The sequence below is a fragment of the Notolepis coatsorum genome (genome assembly GCF_963971535.1).
Source record: "Notolepis coatsorum genome assembly, chromosome: 2".
NCBI classification, from domain to species: Eukaryota; Metazoa; Chordata; class Actinopteri; order Aulopiformes; family Paralepididae; genus Notolepis; species Notolepis coatsorum.
This window is the reverse complement of record NC_140166.1, coordinates 158,469,038-158,485,318: the sequence shown is the minus strand read 5'-3', so window position 1 is coordinate 158,485,318 and position 16,281 is coordinate 158,469,038. Positions and strand designations below refer to the sequence as shown.

The following is a 16,281-nucleotide window of genomic DNA, read 5'->3' as shown; positions in this document are numbered from 1 at the left end:
GTCGTGAAGTCATGCCTCTCCCTCTGACAATATCATAATGATGTGTTTTCTATATTATATCCACAATCATTCATCTAAAAAATTGTATGGGCTTTGATTAAACATGTAACCTACACCTACTGTAACTTACTGTACCTCTGCTTCCTACAGCACAGCAGGTAATGGCGTTAATCAATGGAACGCGAAACATAATAACGTTACGCTTTCTAGTTCAGCGCATTTCATAACTGTATGGGCTTTGTTTATACACGAGTGAATCTGGTAGTTGGTTGTTAAAAACGCGAAACATAATAACGTTACGCTTTCTAGTTCAGCGCATTTCATAGCGCTCCACTGCTACCGCAGCCCAACACAAGTGCGTTGGAACAGCAGCCACAAGTTGGTTGCCCGCGCTGCCGCTCGCGCTCCTTGGATTTAATTTGGGACGTGGGACGACTGCGCTTGCCTGCGCGTGGGGGCGCGGCCAATCAGAGAAAAGCCGAACACAAGTTGATTGCCTTTAATATTCACGCGCCCCGCCCGCGTGAATATTAAAGGCAACCAACTTGTGTTCAGCTTTTCGTTCAGCGTTTCTCTGATTGGCCACACGGCCAATCAATCAATCCACTAGCACACGCCCTCGCGCAAAGAGAGACGCGGCAAAAGCGCTGGTCGAACCAGCGGTGTTCTGTTGTGTAAACACTTTCACCACATGACCGACATTTGACATACAGTACACCTCCTATCTATGTTGGGATTATGTTTGGTCATGACAAAACAATAAAAATCGCTACTGTTAGTAATGCTGCCACCACCCACTTCAATGACAGAGCTCTCATATTTGCGAGCAAAATATGAGAGCGCGCCGCTGTCATTGAAGGGCTTCCTACAACAGAGCACCGCCGCTGCGCTGCTGCTGAAGCTGTATCAAGCCGGCGGCGGTGCACGGACGCCGGGGAAAAACCACCGCGTCGCCCCGCTGGCGCTTCAGGCTCAGCAGCCTCCACGGGCGAAATAACATATAACGTTACAGTTCCACACTGATGTACAGTGAGTGTACATATGGCTGTCGCGAAGTCATGCCTCTCCCTCTGACAATATCATAATGATGTGTTTTCTATATTATATCCACAATCATTCATCTAAAAAATTGTATGGGCTTTGATTAAACATGTAACCTACACCTACTGTAACTTACTGTACCTCTGCTTCCTCTACAGCACAGCAGGTAATGGCGTTAATCAATGGAACGCGAAACATAATAACGTTACGCTTTCTAGTTCAGCGCATTTCATAACTGTGTGGGCTTTTATACACGAGTGAATCTGGTAGTCTATGATACACAGCGTGGATCGGATTTCAGAGGGAGAGGCATGACTTCGCGACGCGTGAATATTTCGCGACAGCCATATTAGACACTCACTGTACATCAGTGTGGAACTGTAACGTTATATGTTATTTCGCCCGTGGAGGCTGCTGAGCCTGAAGCGCCAGCGGGGCGACGCAGTGGTTTTTCCCCTCCGTCCGTGCACCGCCGCCGGCTTGATACAGCTTCAGCAGCAGCGCAGCGGCGGTGCTCTGTTGTAGGAAGCCCTTCAATGACAGCGGCGCGCTCTCACATTTTGCTCGCAAATATGAGAGCTCTGTCATTGAAGTGGGTGAATGAATGAATGAATGAAAACTTTATTTAACAGATTGCAGAATGGGTACAATACAGTACGGCTCAATACATACAATTGTTAAGGGGATGCAGACCTGAGAAAGACGTTTGTCTTGTTTCCATCAGGGTCCCCCATTTTCAATTCATATAGAAATCATATAGGGTGGTGGCAGCATTACTAACAGTAGCGATTTTTATTGTTTTGTCATGACCAAACATAATCCCAACATAGATAGGAGGTGTACTGTATGTCCACTGCTACCGCAGCTGAACACAAGTTGGTTGGACTTGGAACAGCAGCCCAACGCGTACACAAGTTGGTTGCCGCGCTGCCGCTCGCTTGCTCCTTGGATTTCATTTGGGACGTGCGCTTGTCTGCGCGTGGGGGCGGGGGGGCGCGGCCAATCAGAGAAAAGCCGAACACAAGTTGGTTGCCTTTAATATTCACGCGCCCCGCCCAGACGTTGAGCTTGCGGCTCTGCAGATATACCCTACTCCTTGCGGCTCTGCAGATATACCCTACTACTCACTGCATCACCGCAGCACTGAAACTAGCTTGATTTGCTAAACCGCTGTTGTATTTTTATATGTAGCTACACGTCGGTCTGATTTATCAAATCTACAAACATGTCTGGAAGCGCAGGCGAGTGGTGTCTTATGGAAAGCGACCCTGGGGTCTTCACAGAACTGATCAAAGGTTTCGGTGAGTGTGTTCATAACGCAGCCTATTGACAATTTAACGTGGGCTAGCTAGCCCGGCTAACACCATAGCTAGTTAGCTGACAGGGACGCTTGCACCAAACCGAACTTATGAACCGTCTTTATTATAAGAATGGAAGCTGTTGTGAAATAATACATGATTCCGTAGCGTGTACGCGGATGGTGGGCATTCAATGCATGCATCCTTTTTACTGCATGTACGCGAAAACACATTGTTTTGACAGCGGTATGCTAGCTAGCTAGCTAACTGGCTAGCGTTACTCAGCGTGCAAGATGCGCGAGGGCGGGGACAAATCCAAACACACGGTGATGACATTTCTGCGACCCATTCACAAACACTAGTATTGCTCCTTTATGTATCACCGCTTTGATTGATTGATTGAAAATGTTATTAACACATTGCAGAATGGGTACAATACAGCTCGGGGATGCAGACCAGAGAAAGACTTTAGTCTTGTCTATCTACCAGACTACTACTTGACCTGACTCCTAGAACCCACCTCACCCCTGTCCACTTTGACAACCTAGGATGGCTTAGAGTAGACGACCGAGTACAGCAACTTGCAATGGGCCTGGTCTACAAGATACACTATGCGACCAAGGTACCCATGTACATGTCAAAATACTTCCCAAAGGTCAGTGAATACCACGATCACAACACCAGAGGGAGCTCCACAAATCATGTAAAACCCAGATTCGGCTCAAACAAGGGACTAAACACGTTTCGCAATTATGCCACATCAATGTGGAACGCCCTACCTAAAGCTGTAAAGGAATGTGAATCACTACCCACTTTCAAAAACACTCTCAAAAAACACCTACGTGAGACTGCAATTCGAAACTGGCCCCTACAAATGTCCTAACCTAGTTGTACAGTAAATGACCAAGTAAGGCTTTGTCAATATTCCAATGTACAGTGTAAAATGTGTGTGTGTCCCCTACCCAACCCCCCCTCCCCCCCCCCCCCCCCCCCACCTCCAATGTACAGCCCTCACCCAACCCCACCCCACACATCCAACCTCCTCAAATGTACAGTTTCTACGCCAAATGTATATACACTCCTTTTCTGGACACTTTTGTATCACAAACAGTACTGTATTTGCAAATCTGATATGTCATAAATGTATAGATGTAGCAGTACTGTCTATCTGTATGTCATGTATGTCATATATGTTATGATGAATTGAAAATGGGGGACCCTGATGTAAACAAGACGAAAGTCTTTCTCTGGTCTGCATCCCCTTAACAATTGTATGTATTGAGCTGTACTGTACTGTACCCATTCTGCAATCTGTTAATAAACTTTTCAATCAATCAATCAATTGTTTACATCAGGGTCCCCCATTTTCAATTCATCATAATATGACATACATATAGACAGTACTGTTACATCTAGACATTTATGACATACCAGATCTACAAATATACAGTACTGTTTGAGTACAAAAACAGTCCAAAAAGATTACATTTGAGGGGGAAGAAACTACTTTGGAGGAGGTTGGGTAGGTGGGGGGGGGCTGTACATTGGAGGAGGTTGGGTAGGTGGGGGGGACTGTACATTGGAGGAGGTTGGGTAGGTGGGGGGGACTGTACATTGGAGGAGGTTGGGTAGGTGGGGGGGACTGTACATTGGAGGAGGTTGGGTAGGTGGGGGGGGGGGACTGTACATTGGAGGAGGTTGGCTAGGTGGGGGGGGGGGGGGGGGCACTGTACATTGGAGGTGGTTGGGTTTGGACATTTACAGGGGCCAGTTTTGAATTGCAGTCTCCCGCAGCAATATAGATATAGTCAAGCAAACACATTTTTGCTTGTCTTTTATAAGGTTGCAAAGGATCCCAGGTCGAGGAGATATGGAGTATGGAGCCAGAGAACTTCGACAACCTGAAGTAAGGTTAAACAAAATCTTCAAGCCTCGAGTCAGTCTCCTACAAATACCATGTCATTGATATACAGTGGCGATATACAGTATGGCTTAGGTTAAGTATCTCCTCTCTTCCAGGCCGGTTCATGGATTGATTTTCCTATTCAAGTGGCAGCCAGGAGAAGAGCCAGCAGGATCAATTGTTCAGGATTCAAGACTTGACAATATCTTCTTTGCTAAACAGGTAAGTTATCAACCAACCAACTGTGTTGTTGTTGGTGAGTGGCTGTGTGAAGTGAACAACAGTGTGGTTGCTGGGGGTGTTGCAACAGAGTGTCACTGTTGGAACTTAGGCTTTTGGAGTAGACCTGGGTCCAGGTGCATCTGTTCCGATTAGGGTTGGGTATCAAGAACCGGTTCTGACTGTATTGAGCGTAAAGGTTGTCTGCCAGGACCTGCTGCTGAGTCCAAATGTCATATTGTGGGGATGTAGAATCGGGGTGCAGGGGGGTTTGCAGCTTAAATACAAGCAATCTATCGGCGTCGACTAGAAACTCACTTCTCAAGTTCAAGGTATTTATTTGTCAAATACACAACAGTATAGGGACATTGCAGGTAATGCAATTCTTGTTTAGAGCTCAGACTCAACAGTGCACAATTAAGAAACATCAATGAATACAAGCATGGTAGCAATAAGTAGCAATAGTAAAATAAAATATAAAATGAGGTAAGAAAGTCAATTATTTACATAAAGTGTCTCTGTCTTGTGTGTATGTGCATGTTGGTGTAGGGTGGTGCGTGTGTGTCCAATAACAATAAGGCATAACAAAAAATATTGTTTGTTTCCTGTTGGTTGTCAGTTAAGGGGAGACACTGCAGGTGAATAGGCAAATATACTTTTTTTGTTGATTTTGTTATATTTTGCTTCCTAAACATGTCTTCTATGAAACTAGTGACAATAAAACGTCAATAACACACATTTAGTTGTTTATTTTACTTCATTTTGCTTTATTGCATCCATAAATGTGCACATATTTAATGGGGAAGTGCCTCATTTGCATATATAAACATAAAATTCTGAAAACTTGCAATATATTTTTTCTTAGTTTATATGTACATAACAAACTGGGAAAGTTTCATAGTGATATCTATTCAAATATTTTTTGCCTATTAGGGGGTACTACACTGTACTACACTGTTTGTAGCCTGTGTGTAGTTCTGTTCAGTTCAATAACATCATTATTATTATTTTTCAGTTATCAGGCATGTGTTTAGGTTGTCTATTACTAATGGTTTGATTAGGTATTGTGTTTGTAAATATCTGTTTAAAAAAAAAAGTATGGCATTTTACAATACAGAACTTTGAGGGCGTTTTCCCAAAAATGAGTTTTAAGAGTTTTTCCTCATACTCTGAGCCAGAAATCTCCACTTCAGTAACACTCACATACACCAAACCTTCCAGTTCTATTCATATCTATGTTCTGAAGGTATTTACAGAAGGGTTTGTTGATATCGCATTCATACCCTGATTTATATCACATTTTATTCCTAAAAACATGGCGAAATATGGAATTTTACCATAAAAATGGACTGAATGGAGTATTTTCTGATTTATGGAGTGATAAAAAGAGATATCCAAAATCCCCTCTGTAATAACCTTTGGCTCTAATATGTCAACAAAATGAAACTATAATTTTGAAAATGGCTTTATCCAATGTTCAGATTTCTGTCCTGGAATTATATGCAAATTATTGCATATTTAAGTAGATCGTGCCTCATTTGCATATTTAAACATACAATTTCAGAACTTGTAATACAAAAAAGTCTTGTCTTAATATACGTAATCAACTGGGGAAGTTTCATTGTGATATCTATTAGTTAAATTTTTTACCCTATTCACCTGTAGTGTCTCGCCTTAAGCCCATGGGTAGGTAGGGAATTTCTTTATTTAATTAAAATGTTCACAACAACATGGATGCATGTACTCTGCCAGCATGTTTAATATCCATAATACTAAAGGTTTGACTAAGATTTCTATGAAACTTTATTAAAAAAAAATAAAACGTTGTTTTTTGTTTTTAATATTTTTTTTTCAAAACTCATAAAATATATTGGGTCGCACCTAAATCGGCAGGGTCGGTCGGCAACCGGAAACAAACCATTATTTTTTTAGGCCTAGGTAGTAATAGTAGTACGATAAATCAAATAAAAGATCATGATTCTTCAATCAACATCTATAAAAAAAAAAACATTAACCTTCTTATTGTCTTCTATCATGCACTCTTCCACTAAATAATCCTCCTTGCCTATATTAGTACCTAGTACCTACTATACTAATATGTCTCTACTACTATGCACTCAACACTGCAGCACCCAAGTTTCAACAGTGTTTGACAAACACGTTACTCAGCTGAAAGAGCTGTACCCTTCCTGCTGACTTGTCGTACAGAACCTGTAAGTCACTTTGGATAAAAGCGTAGGCTAAATGACTAAATGTAAATGTTTGCTTTTCAAGTCCCTACCTCTGGTCATTTGTTTTTACATTTACCCCCCCCCCCCTTCTCATAGTCTAATAGACTGCCGTTAATTTTTGCATTGAATAAAATTCATGCATTTCTCAAAATCGTCAGCAGCCTGAGTCCACACGCATAATCCAGATTATAATACATAGTCTTGGAGTTGTGCCTGTCCCTTTGGTGATCGTTTAATTTCCTGTGACATGTTTGTCATGGAACCTTTCTAATTTAATCTTGCTGTCTTCACAGTAGGAAATGAACACCAGCCACAAACGAATTGTTGGTAAACGATACTGATGATACATTTTCAGTTTTTGGCCGATAACTGATATTCACTGATATGAAAATTATGTGGTCTATATAAAATAAATTCCTATGGTAATCCAGTTTTTTACGTGTGGAAAGAGATGAGACATGAAAGCAGTGTAACATGGAAAATAATGTGTCTTTATTTCGGTTTCTACTGTATTTCAATGCTTTTGTGCACGTGCAAAATCTGCATGGCAACAAAACACCTGTACAGCTAGACACAAAAATATTTAATTTCAAACCTTGGTAATTTATACTCTAAAGGCAACTGAGGTTTCCCTAATTTACGTTACGTTGAGTTTCCCTCCAGAAATAAGCAATCAAATAAAGTATAAAAAATCACACGACATATAAAAACACCACAACAAGAAAACAAGACTCGGGTAGACAAAAGGAAGGGATAACAAATCAGTTAAAACACATACAACTTGATTGACAAAGGTTGGAGATCAAGGTCTTAAACTCTGAAACAGAGGGGGAAATCTCAAGCTTTAAGGACTGTTTGAGTTCATTCCATGAGCTAGAGGGGCATCGTAGTGAAATGCAGATTTACCCTGTTCAGAGCAAACTCTGGGTCATTAGAACGGGTTCCAACATTCCATTCCAGTAATCAAGTCAAGTCAAGGGTTCCTTTCATTAATCCCCTTGTGGGAATTCAATGGGGAAATTAAATCATATAAGGAGGTAGCTTACTAGTAAGGGCCTTTCAAAATGAACAAATACCAGTGTTTTGTTGTGCTTCTCTGTCAGAAGACCAACCAGCCTTCTCATAAAGGACACAGTGATGATGATGAGGGTTTTATATAATCATTGGTTGTTAAAGGTGCTATAGATCAGGGGTTCTCAACCGTTCTGCTGCCAAGGCACCCCTGTGTTCAATAAAATATTCCAGGGCACCCCTACCCCTACATACGATAAAGATGTTTTCGGTCCTGTCTTTTTTGCTACAATGATGACAAAAGTGCTTGCTTTCAAAATAATGTTTATTTAAGAAACCGGGAAACACATTTGTGTGTATATGCAGGCTATATAATGCATTATTAACGGGTGTTTCAGGTCTAAATGGCTTAGTACTGTTGACATTACACTGCTTGTAGTAGTAAATCAAATAGCATATTTTTTTAAATAAGATTACTAAAGTGCTATCTGTTGCAGCTGCACACTTTTCCACAAAAATAGCATATTTGGATAAGTGTGACCATTTCTCAAACTGAAAATCATGTATTTTTTTTTTAAATACAGAAAAGGATCACTAAAGTGCTATCTGTTGCAGCTGCACTGTTCTCCATACAATTAGCATATTTGGATAAGTTTGACCATTTCTCAAAAACAGAAAATCATGTATTTTTTTTAAATACAGAAAAGGATCACCAACTTACCATTTCTCAAAAAAATTGTGGTTTCTAAAATCTCTGTGGATGTATTATTTATATATAAAAATAATACATACAAATGTTATATAACACCTTTTAACATCAGCCTGTCTCCGCTCACTGGACCGATGCAGATAGATGAAGAAATCACCGTCATCATCAGCCAATACATCGCAATTATATTGTGATGATGAGGGATGTATATCATTTAACTGCACTAATGGCACGTCTTCCTCTCTCTCTGTCCTCAGGTCATAAACAACGCCTGTGCCACGCAGGCCATAGTCAGTGTGCTGCTGAACTGCACCCACTCTGACATGCTCCTCGGAGAGACGCTCACGGAGTTCCGGGAGTTTTCACAAAGTTTTGACGCTGCGGTACGTTCATGTTGTTATTCTTCTTCAAAGCGATCAAAATAAAGTCCTAGTGTCTTCCCTAAAGATTTATAATTTATTATTCAAAGATTTATTATTTACAGATTTATTTATTAATCTGGCAGGCTGGGGTAGACGAGGCATACAGAGACATAAGAGAGTGAGGGATTAATTGATTGATTGAAAACTTTATTAACAGATTGCAGAATGGGTACAATACAGTACGGCTCGATACACACAATTGTTAAGGGGATGCAGACCAGAGAAAGACTTTCGTCTTGTTTACATCAGGGTCCCCCATTTTCAATTCATCATGACATTTATGACATACACGACACAACATACATATACAATACTGTTACATCCAGACATTTATGACATTTACCGGGGCCAGTTTAGAATTGCAGCCTCCCGTAGGTGCTCTTTGAGAGCGGTTTTGAAGGAGGGTAGGGATTCACATTATTTTACGGCTGTGGGTAGGGCGTTCCACATTGTTGTGGCATAATTGCGAAACGTGTTTAGTCCCTTGTTTGAGCTGCACCTGGTGGGAGAGAGTGAGAGAGAGAGATTAGAGCCATATGAAATCCACGTTCATGGAATCGCGGACGGAATTGCGGAATTGACCAATAAAAATGGAATCGACTGTAAAACATGGAATATTGCAGAATTTGCCATAATCTGGACTGAAATTCCGTGTTCGGGAGAATATGGAACGTTTGGTGCAACACGAACATGATCGGGGACCAGGGGAGGAAACTAACTTTTTGGCTTACCAGCCAACTGGCGAGTATCTGATTTTTTTTACCAGCCAAACAGATTTTTTACCAGACAAAAAAATCGCTAATTGTGATAATTACTTCTTTGTATGTCAAGCCGTGTCAATGTTGTGTATGCATCTGGGTAGGCACACTGTGCCTTTAAGACAGCACGGTGGTCTTACGACAGTGCTGTGAAGTACCGTCAAGTGTTGTGGTAACGTCAGTTGGGTTGGTGTGCTGTTGTGCACAGTGCACTGGTTGAGCTAGCCCCTTTCGTGACTGCGATGTGCAAGCCAGGGGCTTTTGAGCATGAAATAAAATGTCTAACCTTACGTCGTAGTCCGGTGCTTTTTTGGAAACATTATAGTCATAACAGATACACCTAGCTGGCTGCTTTGAGCACACAGGGCTAACGTTAGCTAGCAAGCAGCTATAGCTAAAACGCTAACTAGAAGCTAACCACTGTATACAGTTCCAGTAGACTAACATTACACCTCTGTGATTTAAATGTGTCCTTAGTAACTTATACTCGAGGGTTGTACTAGGGTTGGATGCAGTTCCCCGTTGGTCAGTCTGTCTGTTTTCCATCTTCTGCTGTGTTTAACGTTATCTGTTTGCGAGTGCTCCTGATGGCTATAGTACCGCGGGACTTTTATTATTATATGTCCGCGGGTTGGCCAGTACTGCGCAAACGTTTATTAAACATTATATGTCCGCGGGTGGTCTTGTGCAGTGCTCTCGTGGCACTGTCAACTAAAGCGAACACTCAGAAGACGCGCACCGTTTGCCAGTGCAGTGATTGCAGAATGTTTTATTTTTTTGTATACTCGCCAGCAGGGGAGGAAACTAACTTTTTGGCTTACCAGCCAACTGGCGGGTATCTGATTTTTTTTACCAGCCAAACGTAAAAAATACCAGCATTTGGCCAGTAAAGTGGCCTAATTTCCTCCCCTGTCGGGGACGCTACAGCGTGTAACCCACAACACGGAGAAATATCCAAGCGTCTGGCTGCTTCGGTGCGTCGTTAACGCTAACGTCGGAAGAAATTCCGCACTAAGCCCTAAATTCAGAGCAGTATCCTAATGACTTTTATGCTTCAGTCGATAAGGTGTTTTGCAAATTCTGTCAACATACCGTGGGGACTGGACCCGCAAAAACACGTGCGAAGATCACTTCAAAAGCCATGTCAGGAACAAGGACCGTGCTTCCCAAAACACACAAACTCTCTAACAATGATCTCTGGTGGTGACCACAATAGATACAGCTAGAGGGCGGGGCTAATCACTGACAGTATTGTGATTTAAATAGCTATGTAACGTTACAGTACATAGGACTATAGCTGGGAATTTTAGCTTCTTGCTAAATCTGGTGCACCCATCTATTTGCAAATGATTGTCAGTAAGTAGGCCTACAGACTGTCCTTTATAAATGAAATAAACTAAAGGTGCATAAATTATGCATTACTATATTCCATCACAATAGAATAGATATAGCTAGGCTACTGACATTGTGATAAAAGTAGCTAGCTGTATCTTGTTTACACTTGAAATGTGTATTTTTATTTCACTATTTGAAAAATATTGTGTAAAATTGAACTGTGTTTCTGAGTTGCAGCCCCTAAAAACATTGAATGGACTGTTTTATCTTATTAAATTGTGGACATTTATTCATTCCCACTTATTAGACACTATTTCTGATTGTAAAATGGGCGTAAAAGGCAAAATACAGAATTCTGAAATATTAAAATGGAAAAAACTTATTGGAAAATAATTAAATGGATTTCACATGGCTCTAATGAGAGATCAACCTCTACCTCTACTGTCTTTAACTATGAACGAACACAATCTCTAATTTATCATCTTTAGATAATAAAGTTTGAAAACACTGTTCCTCTGAAAACCTGATTCTTCATGTTGGACTGACACAAATTGTTCTATTTAGCTACGCACTGAACTCTTGTTTTCCTGTTCAGTGATGGCATGTAGATTTAGTTTTGCCGTGATGCATTATATAACGTTACTGTGTATTTTTTAAGATTAATGACCTGCGTCGTTCAGTCGATTGCATGATTTAGGGAGTGGCCAAGGCCATCCATCACGGCTGGAGATTATCCCTTGTCTGCTGGTTGGTGTGTTTTCAGAAACAGCTTTGCAAACACAACATGCCATCACAGTGATTGGCTATCCTGACTGAATTCACTTCATCAGCCCTGTCCCAACAACCAGACACGGATACGTTGCGAAAACGAATCTAAAGAACGAGTTTAGATGGATCTACCACGGAGCAGAGAGGTTGCCTCCGTAGTCTGTGATACAGTCGGTATCCTTTTCATAATCATGTCTTTCTCCGTTTCCCCAGATGAAAGGTTTGGCTCTAAGCAACTCAGAAGTTATCCGGCAAGTTCACAACAGCTTCGCCAGGTAAACATAAATGTATTCCCTGATCACGGCTTTCCCTAAACAGTGATATAGAGGCACGGCGCCACTATAGAATTGCAGAATGGGTACAACTCAGTACGGGCTCTCTGAGCAAAGGAAGGAACTGAGATATGAATGAGTAATGCTTGCTATGGTCCGGTAAATACGCTGATGTTATTGAACGTGTAACTATATAATGTTAATGCCACAAAACGAATGCCTTTGTTAACACTTTGATCGCCGGGGTTAAATTAATATTTTACCATCCCTCGCCAGCCCTATTTAACATGGAGAAGTTCCCCTTTGCAGGGCTATAACTTTTTAAATTGTATTGCTAAATTGACATTACTATGGCCCATTCAACGTCCTATATCTATTGTTCAGGGTGTAGCAACGTTATACTTTTTCATTCACATATTCATACTAAAATACGGTCTAAAGTATAAGTATGTTTTTATCGTTTTCTGCAGCTTTCTCCAGAACTTGATTTATAGCCCCAAATGCATTATATTGATGATCAAATACAGTTTGATAGGAATCTGTGCGAGATAAAAAATTTCAACTGGACGTGCTTCTAGGAGTTACTAAGTATGATCTGATGTTGACCGGATGGGCGGGGGGTCGTTTATAATTCCGTGGGCAACGTTATATCATTCATCTAGTGTGGGTGATATGATCATTAGAGCAGTTAGTAAAGAACACGTTGAAAAATAATGCTGGATCCTACCGTATCTTCCTCGTGCCGTTGGACGATGAGCGTGGAACTGAAATATTCCTATTATGGGATGTAGAAATACCCGATCCATTTCCAGGTTGTATAATAGTATATACGTCCAAATCATGTTGTTTATCGAGTTATTTGCAACCGATCGACATCCAGTGTGTCAAGATGGAGTCCTGCTAACGATAGCGAGTGCCCGGACGAAATATGGGTGAGCACCACTTCATCCGCATCACTTCCTGTTTGGGCGATCGGCCACCAGATGGCGCTCTTGAACCGTTGGAGAGTTGAGAGGGGCTCACCAGTACATATAATGTCTCCGGGGGAGAAATATGATTTCGATCACAGATTTTTGAAATATTGATATCAAAGACGCTGTCCAGCGTCTTCGGCAGAATAAGCATGGTGGGGAAAGACGCTGAACAGCGTCTTCAGCGATTAAAGTGTTGATCGTAAGTAGTAACTTTGATGCAGGTCGCTTGACTGAAACTTTTTTCAAAGTTTGAATGTGTGGACCAGATTGACGCGACACAAATTGATGGATATTTATCGGCACATTTGAGCTTATAGGCCGATGGCAGTCAACAAGGCACTTATCGGCCGATACCAATACCCGACCGATATATCGGTGCACCCCTAATTTCTTATTTCTGTGTGATGCACCAAGGTGCCCAGCCCACATGGGCTTACAAGATACTACATATTAACTCTTTCAACGGCAGTCACGAATATAGTCGGGTTAACTCGCTGACCGCTCGGCGCCAATCACGAGTATTGTTACAAAGGATCAGATTAAACCGAATATATATATTTATTGATTGATATATATTGCATAATATTTGTATATCGTTTGATATCCCTTGTATATTCCTTGTACATATACACGGAATATCCCTTGAGCCTACTACAGACCATAATATTTCATTCTCCTATTGGACAGCGGTCCACCGGCGCCAGGGACCAGCCTCCGGAGTCAGGTTCAAAGTCACCGTCAAGACATGTCTGGACATGCCCGGCCTTGCCCAGGGATACGCGACAGAAATGAGATTGGCACTAGTTTGTTCACCGTGCATATAAATACGGCGCAGGTGAATACAGAAGCACTTAGTCTAAGAGTTACCCAATAAGTTGAAGCCTCACCCACGATACAACGTGCGGTGAAGTATGGCCTGTTTGGCCCCAGAATAGAGCATTGAGACCGCGTGCGAATTAATAACTGAATTGTCAGAGTTTGGCGCTATACCGTCGAGTGCGACATATTTCTATTAAGTCAATAATAGTCTATTTGTGTATAGTGTATCGTGCGGCTAAAGTTCTACAGTGACCAGCATCTCCAACGCTTCCTCGTATTAGCTAGAGTTCTTATCCAGGCTGGGCTGCTTTCATTGCGCTTTCACCCGAGGAGACCTAGACGAGAACCGTGTGGACATGTACACTGGATTAATCTACCCGACGACTACATAGCCCTTTGCGGCTGGAATATATTTGCTTTGGTCCTGTGATTTATGGAGCGGAGAATCGCAGACGCCTGCACGTGTTGGATTTACCCCGCGAGGAGCCAAGTCGAGTCGGCGCCTCAGAGAGCCTGAGGCCGGCTAGCTTTCTTCACTGTGGAGCTACAGTCTACGGAGAACAGCTGTATTCGTCTGTGGATCAAGAGGCTATTGCACCGGCTCCTGTACCTGGAGTCTCCTTAGTCATCGTTAACCAGACTCTCTACTACCGACAGATCTTCTACCCCTGCTGGCTTACAACCAGGGGGACCCTTCCAGTATCTCCCGCTATATTACTAGTGTACCATAGATATAATTCCCTAAGATTCAGGTTGTATAATTACCTCCTGCGTAACCAGAGAATGGACATTCATTGTTGATTTGCCTACGCACATTCCTTTGCCTTACAAGTGCATTCAAAGTATAATCGAGAAGTATTATGTACCTTTTGCTGCAATAAATACTTAAAGACAACTTTGATTGGAACCGGTTCATTGTGGGAAGTGTTCATTATATTTAGATATCATGTACTGTATGGCCAGTAATTAAAGTACATAAAGCGGTAGTGGTTTAATGATACCATACTTATCAATACAGTCAGGGAATTGTACCCCTCAGTTACAATTGGTCCTTCGAACCGGATGGGTAACTAGTGTAATATTAATATAGTGGTATTAATATTGACATGGCCTATGATGAACACTCCACAAAACGGTTCTCCTAAAGTAGATCGCCCGCAGTGCAGACGGCAGCCACCTCCCTATCTAGAGGCATACACTGTCAGTCCAATACCTAGCTTTAAAAGGAAGTTAAATACGGATAGTAAAATTATGTCCAACCCTACCGACCAGGCTACCCCGCCAGTAGAGACCCTAGTGGGTTCTAACGTAACTGACCAAGCTCACGGGGGGGAGCAGGAGGGACATGACACGACTTTACCCCCCGACAACGCCAACGTCGAAGAAGTAGTCCCCGGAGAGCTCCAGGATAAAGAAAGCCCTCCCGGGACGGAACCCGACCCACCACAAGAAGAGACGCGCACCCAGGAGATGGATCTCCTCGGTACGCGACAGGAGAACGGATCTCCAACGAGTACTGCCGGGAGCCGATCGCCTCGACCGGCGTCTTCCCCCAGCGAGGCGGACAAGATGCTGGCACAGGCACTCATCGCCACCCTGGCAGCCTCTACCGAACGCGATCGACTTCAGGGTGAACGCGATCGACTCCAAGCGCGACAGACGAGCGAGCGCGAACAAGCTGCAGACGAACGAGAGCGCCTTCACGCGCAACTCCAAGCGCAAGCCCTCCGTGAACGCGAACATTCTGCAACCGAGCGAGAGCGCTTCCAGGCGCAACAAAGGAGTGAAGACGACCGCATAAGACTGGAGACCAGACGCCTCCAGACGGAAGAGAACATTGAGAGAAGCCGCGCCGATGCGCAGCACGCCGCAGCCAATGCGCAGCACGCCGCAGCCAATGCGCAGTGCGACGCCGCCAATGCCCAGCGCGAAGCAGCGCGCGACGCCGCCCATGCCCAGCGCGAGGCAGAGCGCGACCGGCTGCAGGCGCAGCTGATGGACAAATTGATCACCATGGCGACACCCCCTCTCTCCGCACGGAGCTCCCGGAGATCGTCACGACAAGGGTCTAGGACACATTCCCCTACCTGACCAAGCGACCCGGGACCCCGCCAACAGGAGGATCCTGTCCACGTCTCCGAGCCCCCTCCCCGGCCGGTCCATACGAGACCCAGCAACCGGGAAGAACCGGACCACGCCGAGAGACTGAACAGAAGACTCCAGGTCCTAGCAGAGGAAGAGGAGGAATGTCAAGCCGACCAGCAGCAACGTACTCTGGACCAGGAGGCCCAGTACAGCCCCGACCAGCAGCAACGTACTCTGGACCAGGAGGTCCAGTACAGCCCAGACGTCAGCCCCGAGGCCCTGCGCTACAAACCCCAGACTCAACTCACGGGTGAGTTTGACGCACCGCCAGCCCCGAGGAACAGAACCTGGGTACCCGACCTTCGGTACCCACCAAGTACCAGCCCAAGACGACACGCAAGAGGAGACTCGCCTAGGAGGCCTCTCCCCCAACGCT

The 16,281-nt window shown here is 43.4% G+C and overlaps 1 protein-coding gene across 1 annotated transcript in view; it reads left to right on the top strand.

Annotated features, from left to right (window-relative positions):
* The first annotated feature begins 2,169 nt into the window (after positions 1-2,169).
* Positions 2,170-16,281, top strand: part of uchl5 (ubiquitin carboxyl-terminal hydrolase L5) — a 50,183-nt gene continuing 36,071 nt past the window's right edge. The window contains exons 1-5 of the mRNA XM_084336688.1: positions 2,170-2,342; positions 4,182-4,245; positions 4,359-4,464; positions 8,670-8,795; positions 11,909-11,970. Of these exons, the coding sequence (XP_084192814.1) occupies positions 2,267-2,342; positions 4,182-4,245; positions 4,359-4,464; positions 8,670-8,795; positions 11,909-11,970 (434 nt within the window). The 5' untranslated portion in view covers positions 2,170-2,266. The remainder of the gene's footprint in view (positions 2,343-4,181; positions 4,246-4,358; positions 4,465-8,669; positions 8,796-11,908; positions 11,971-16,281) is intronic.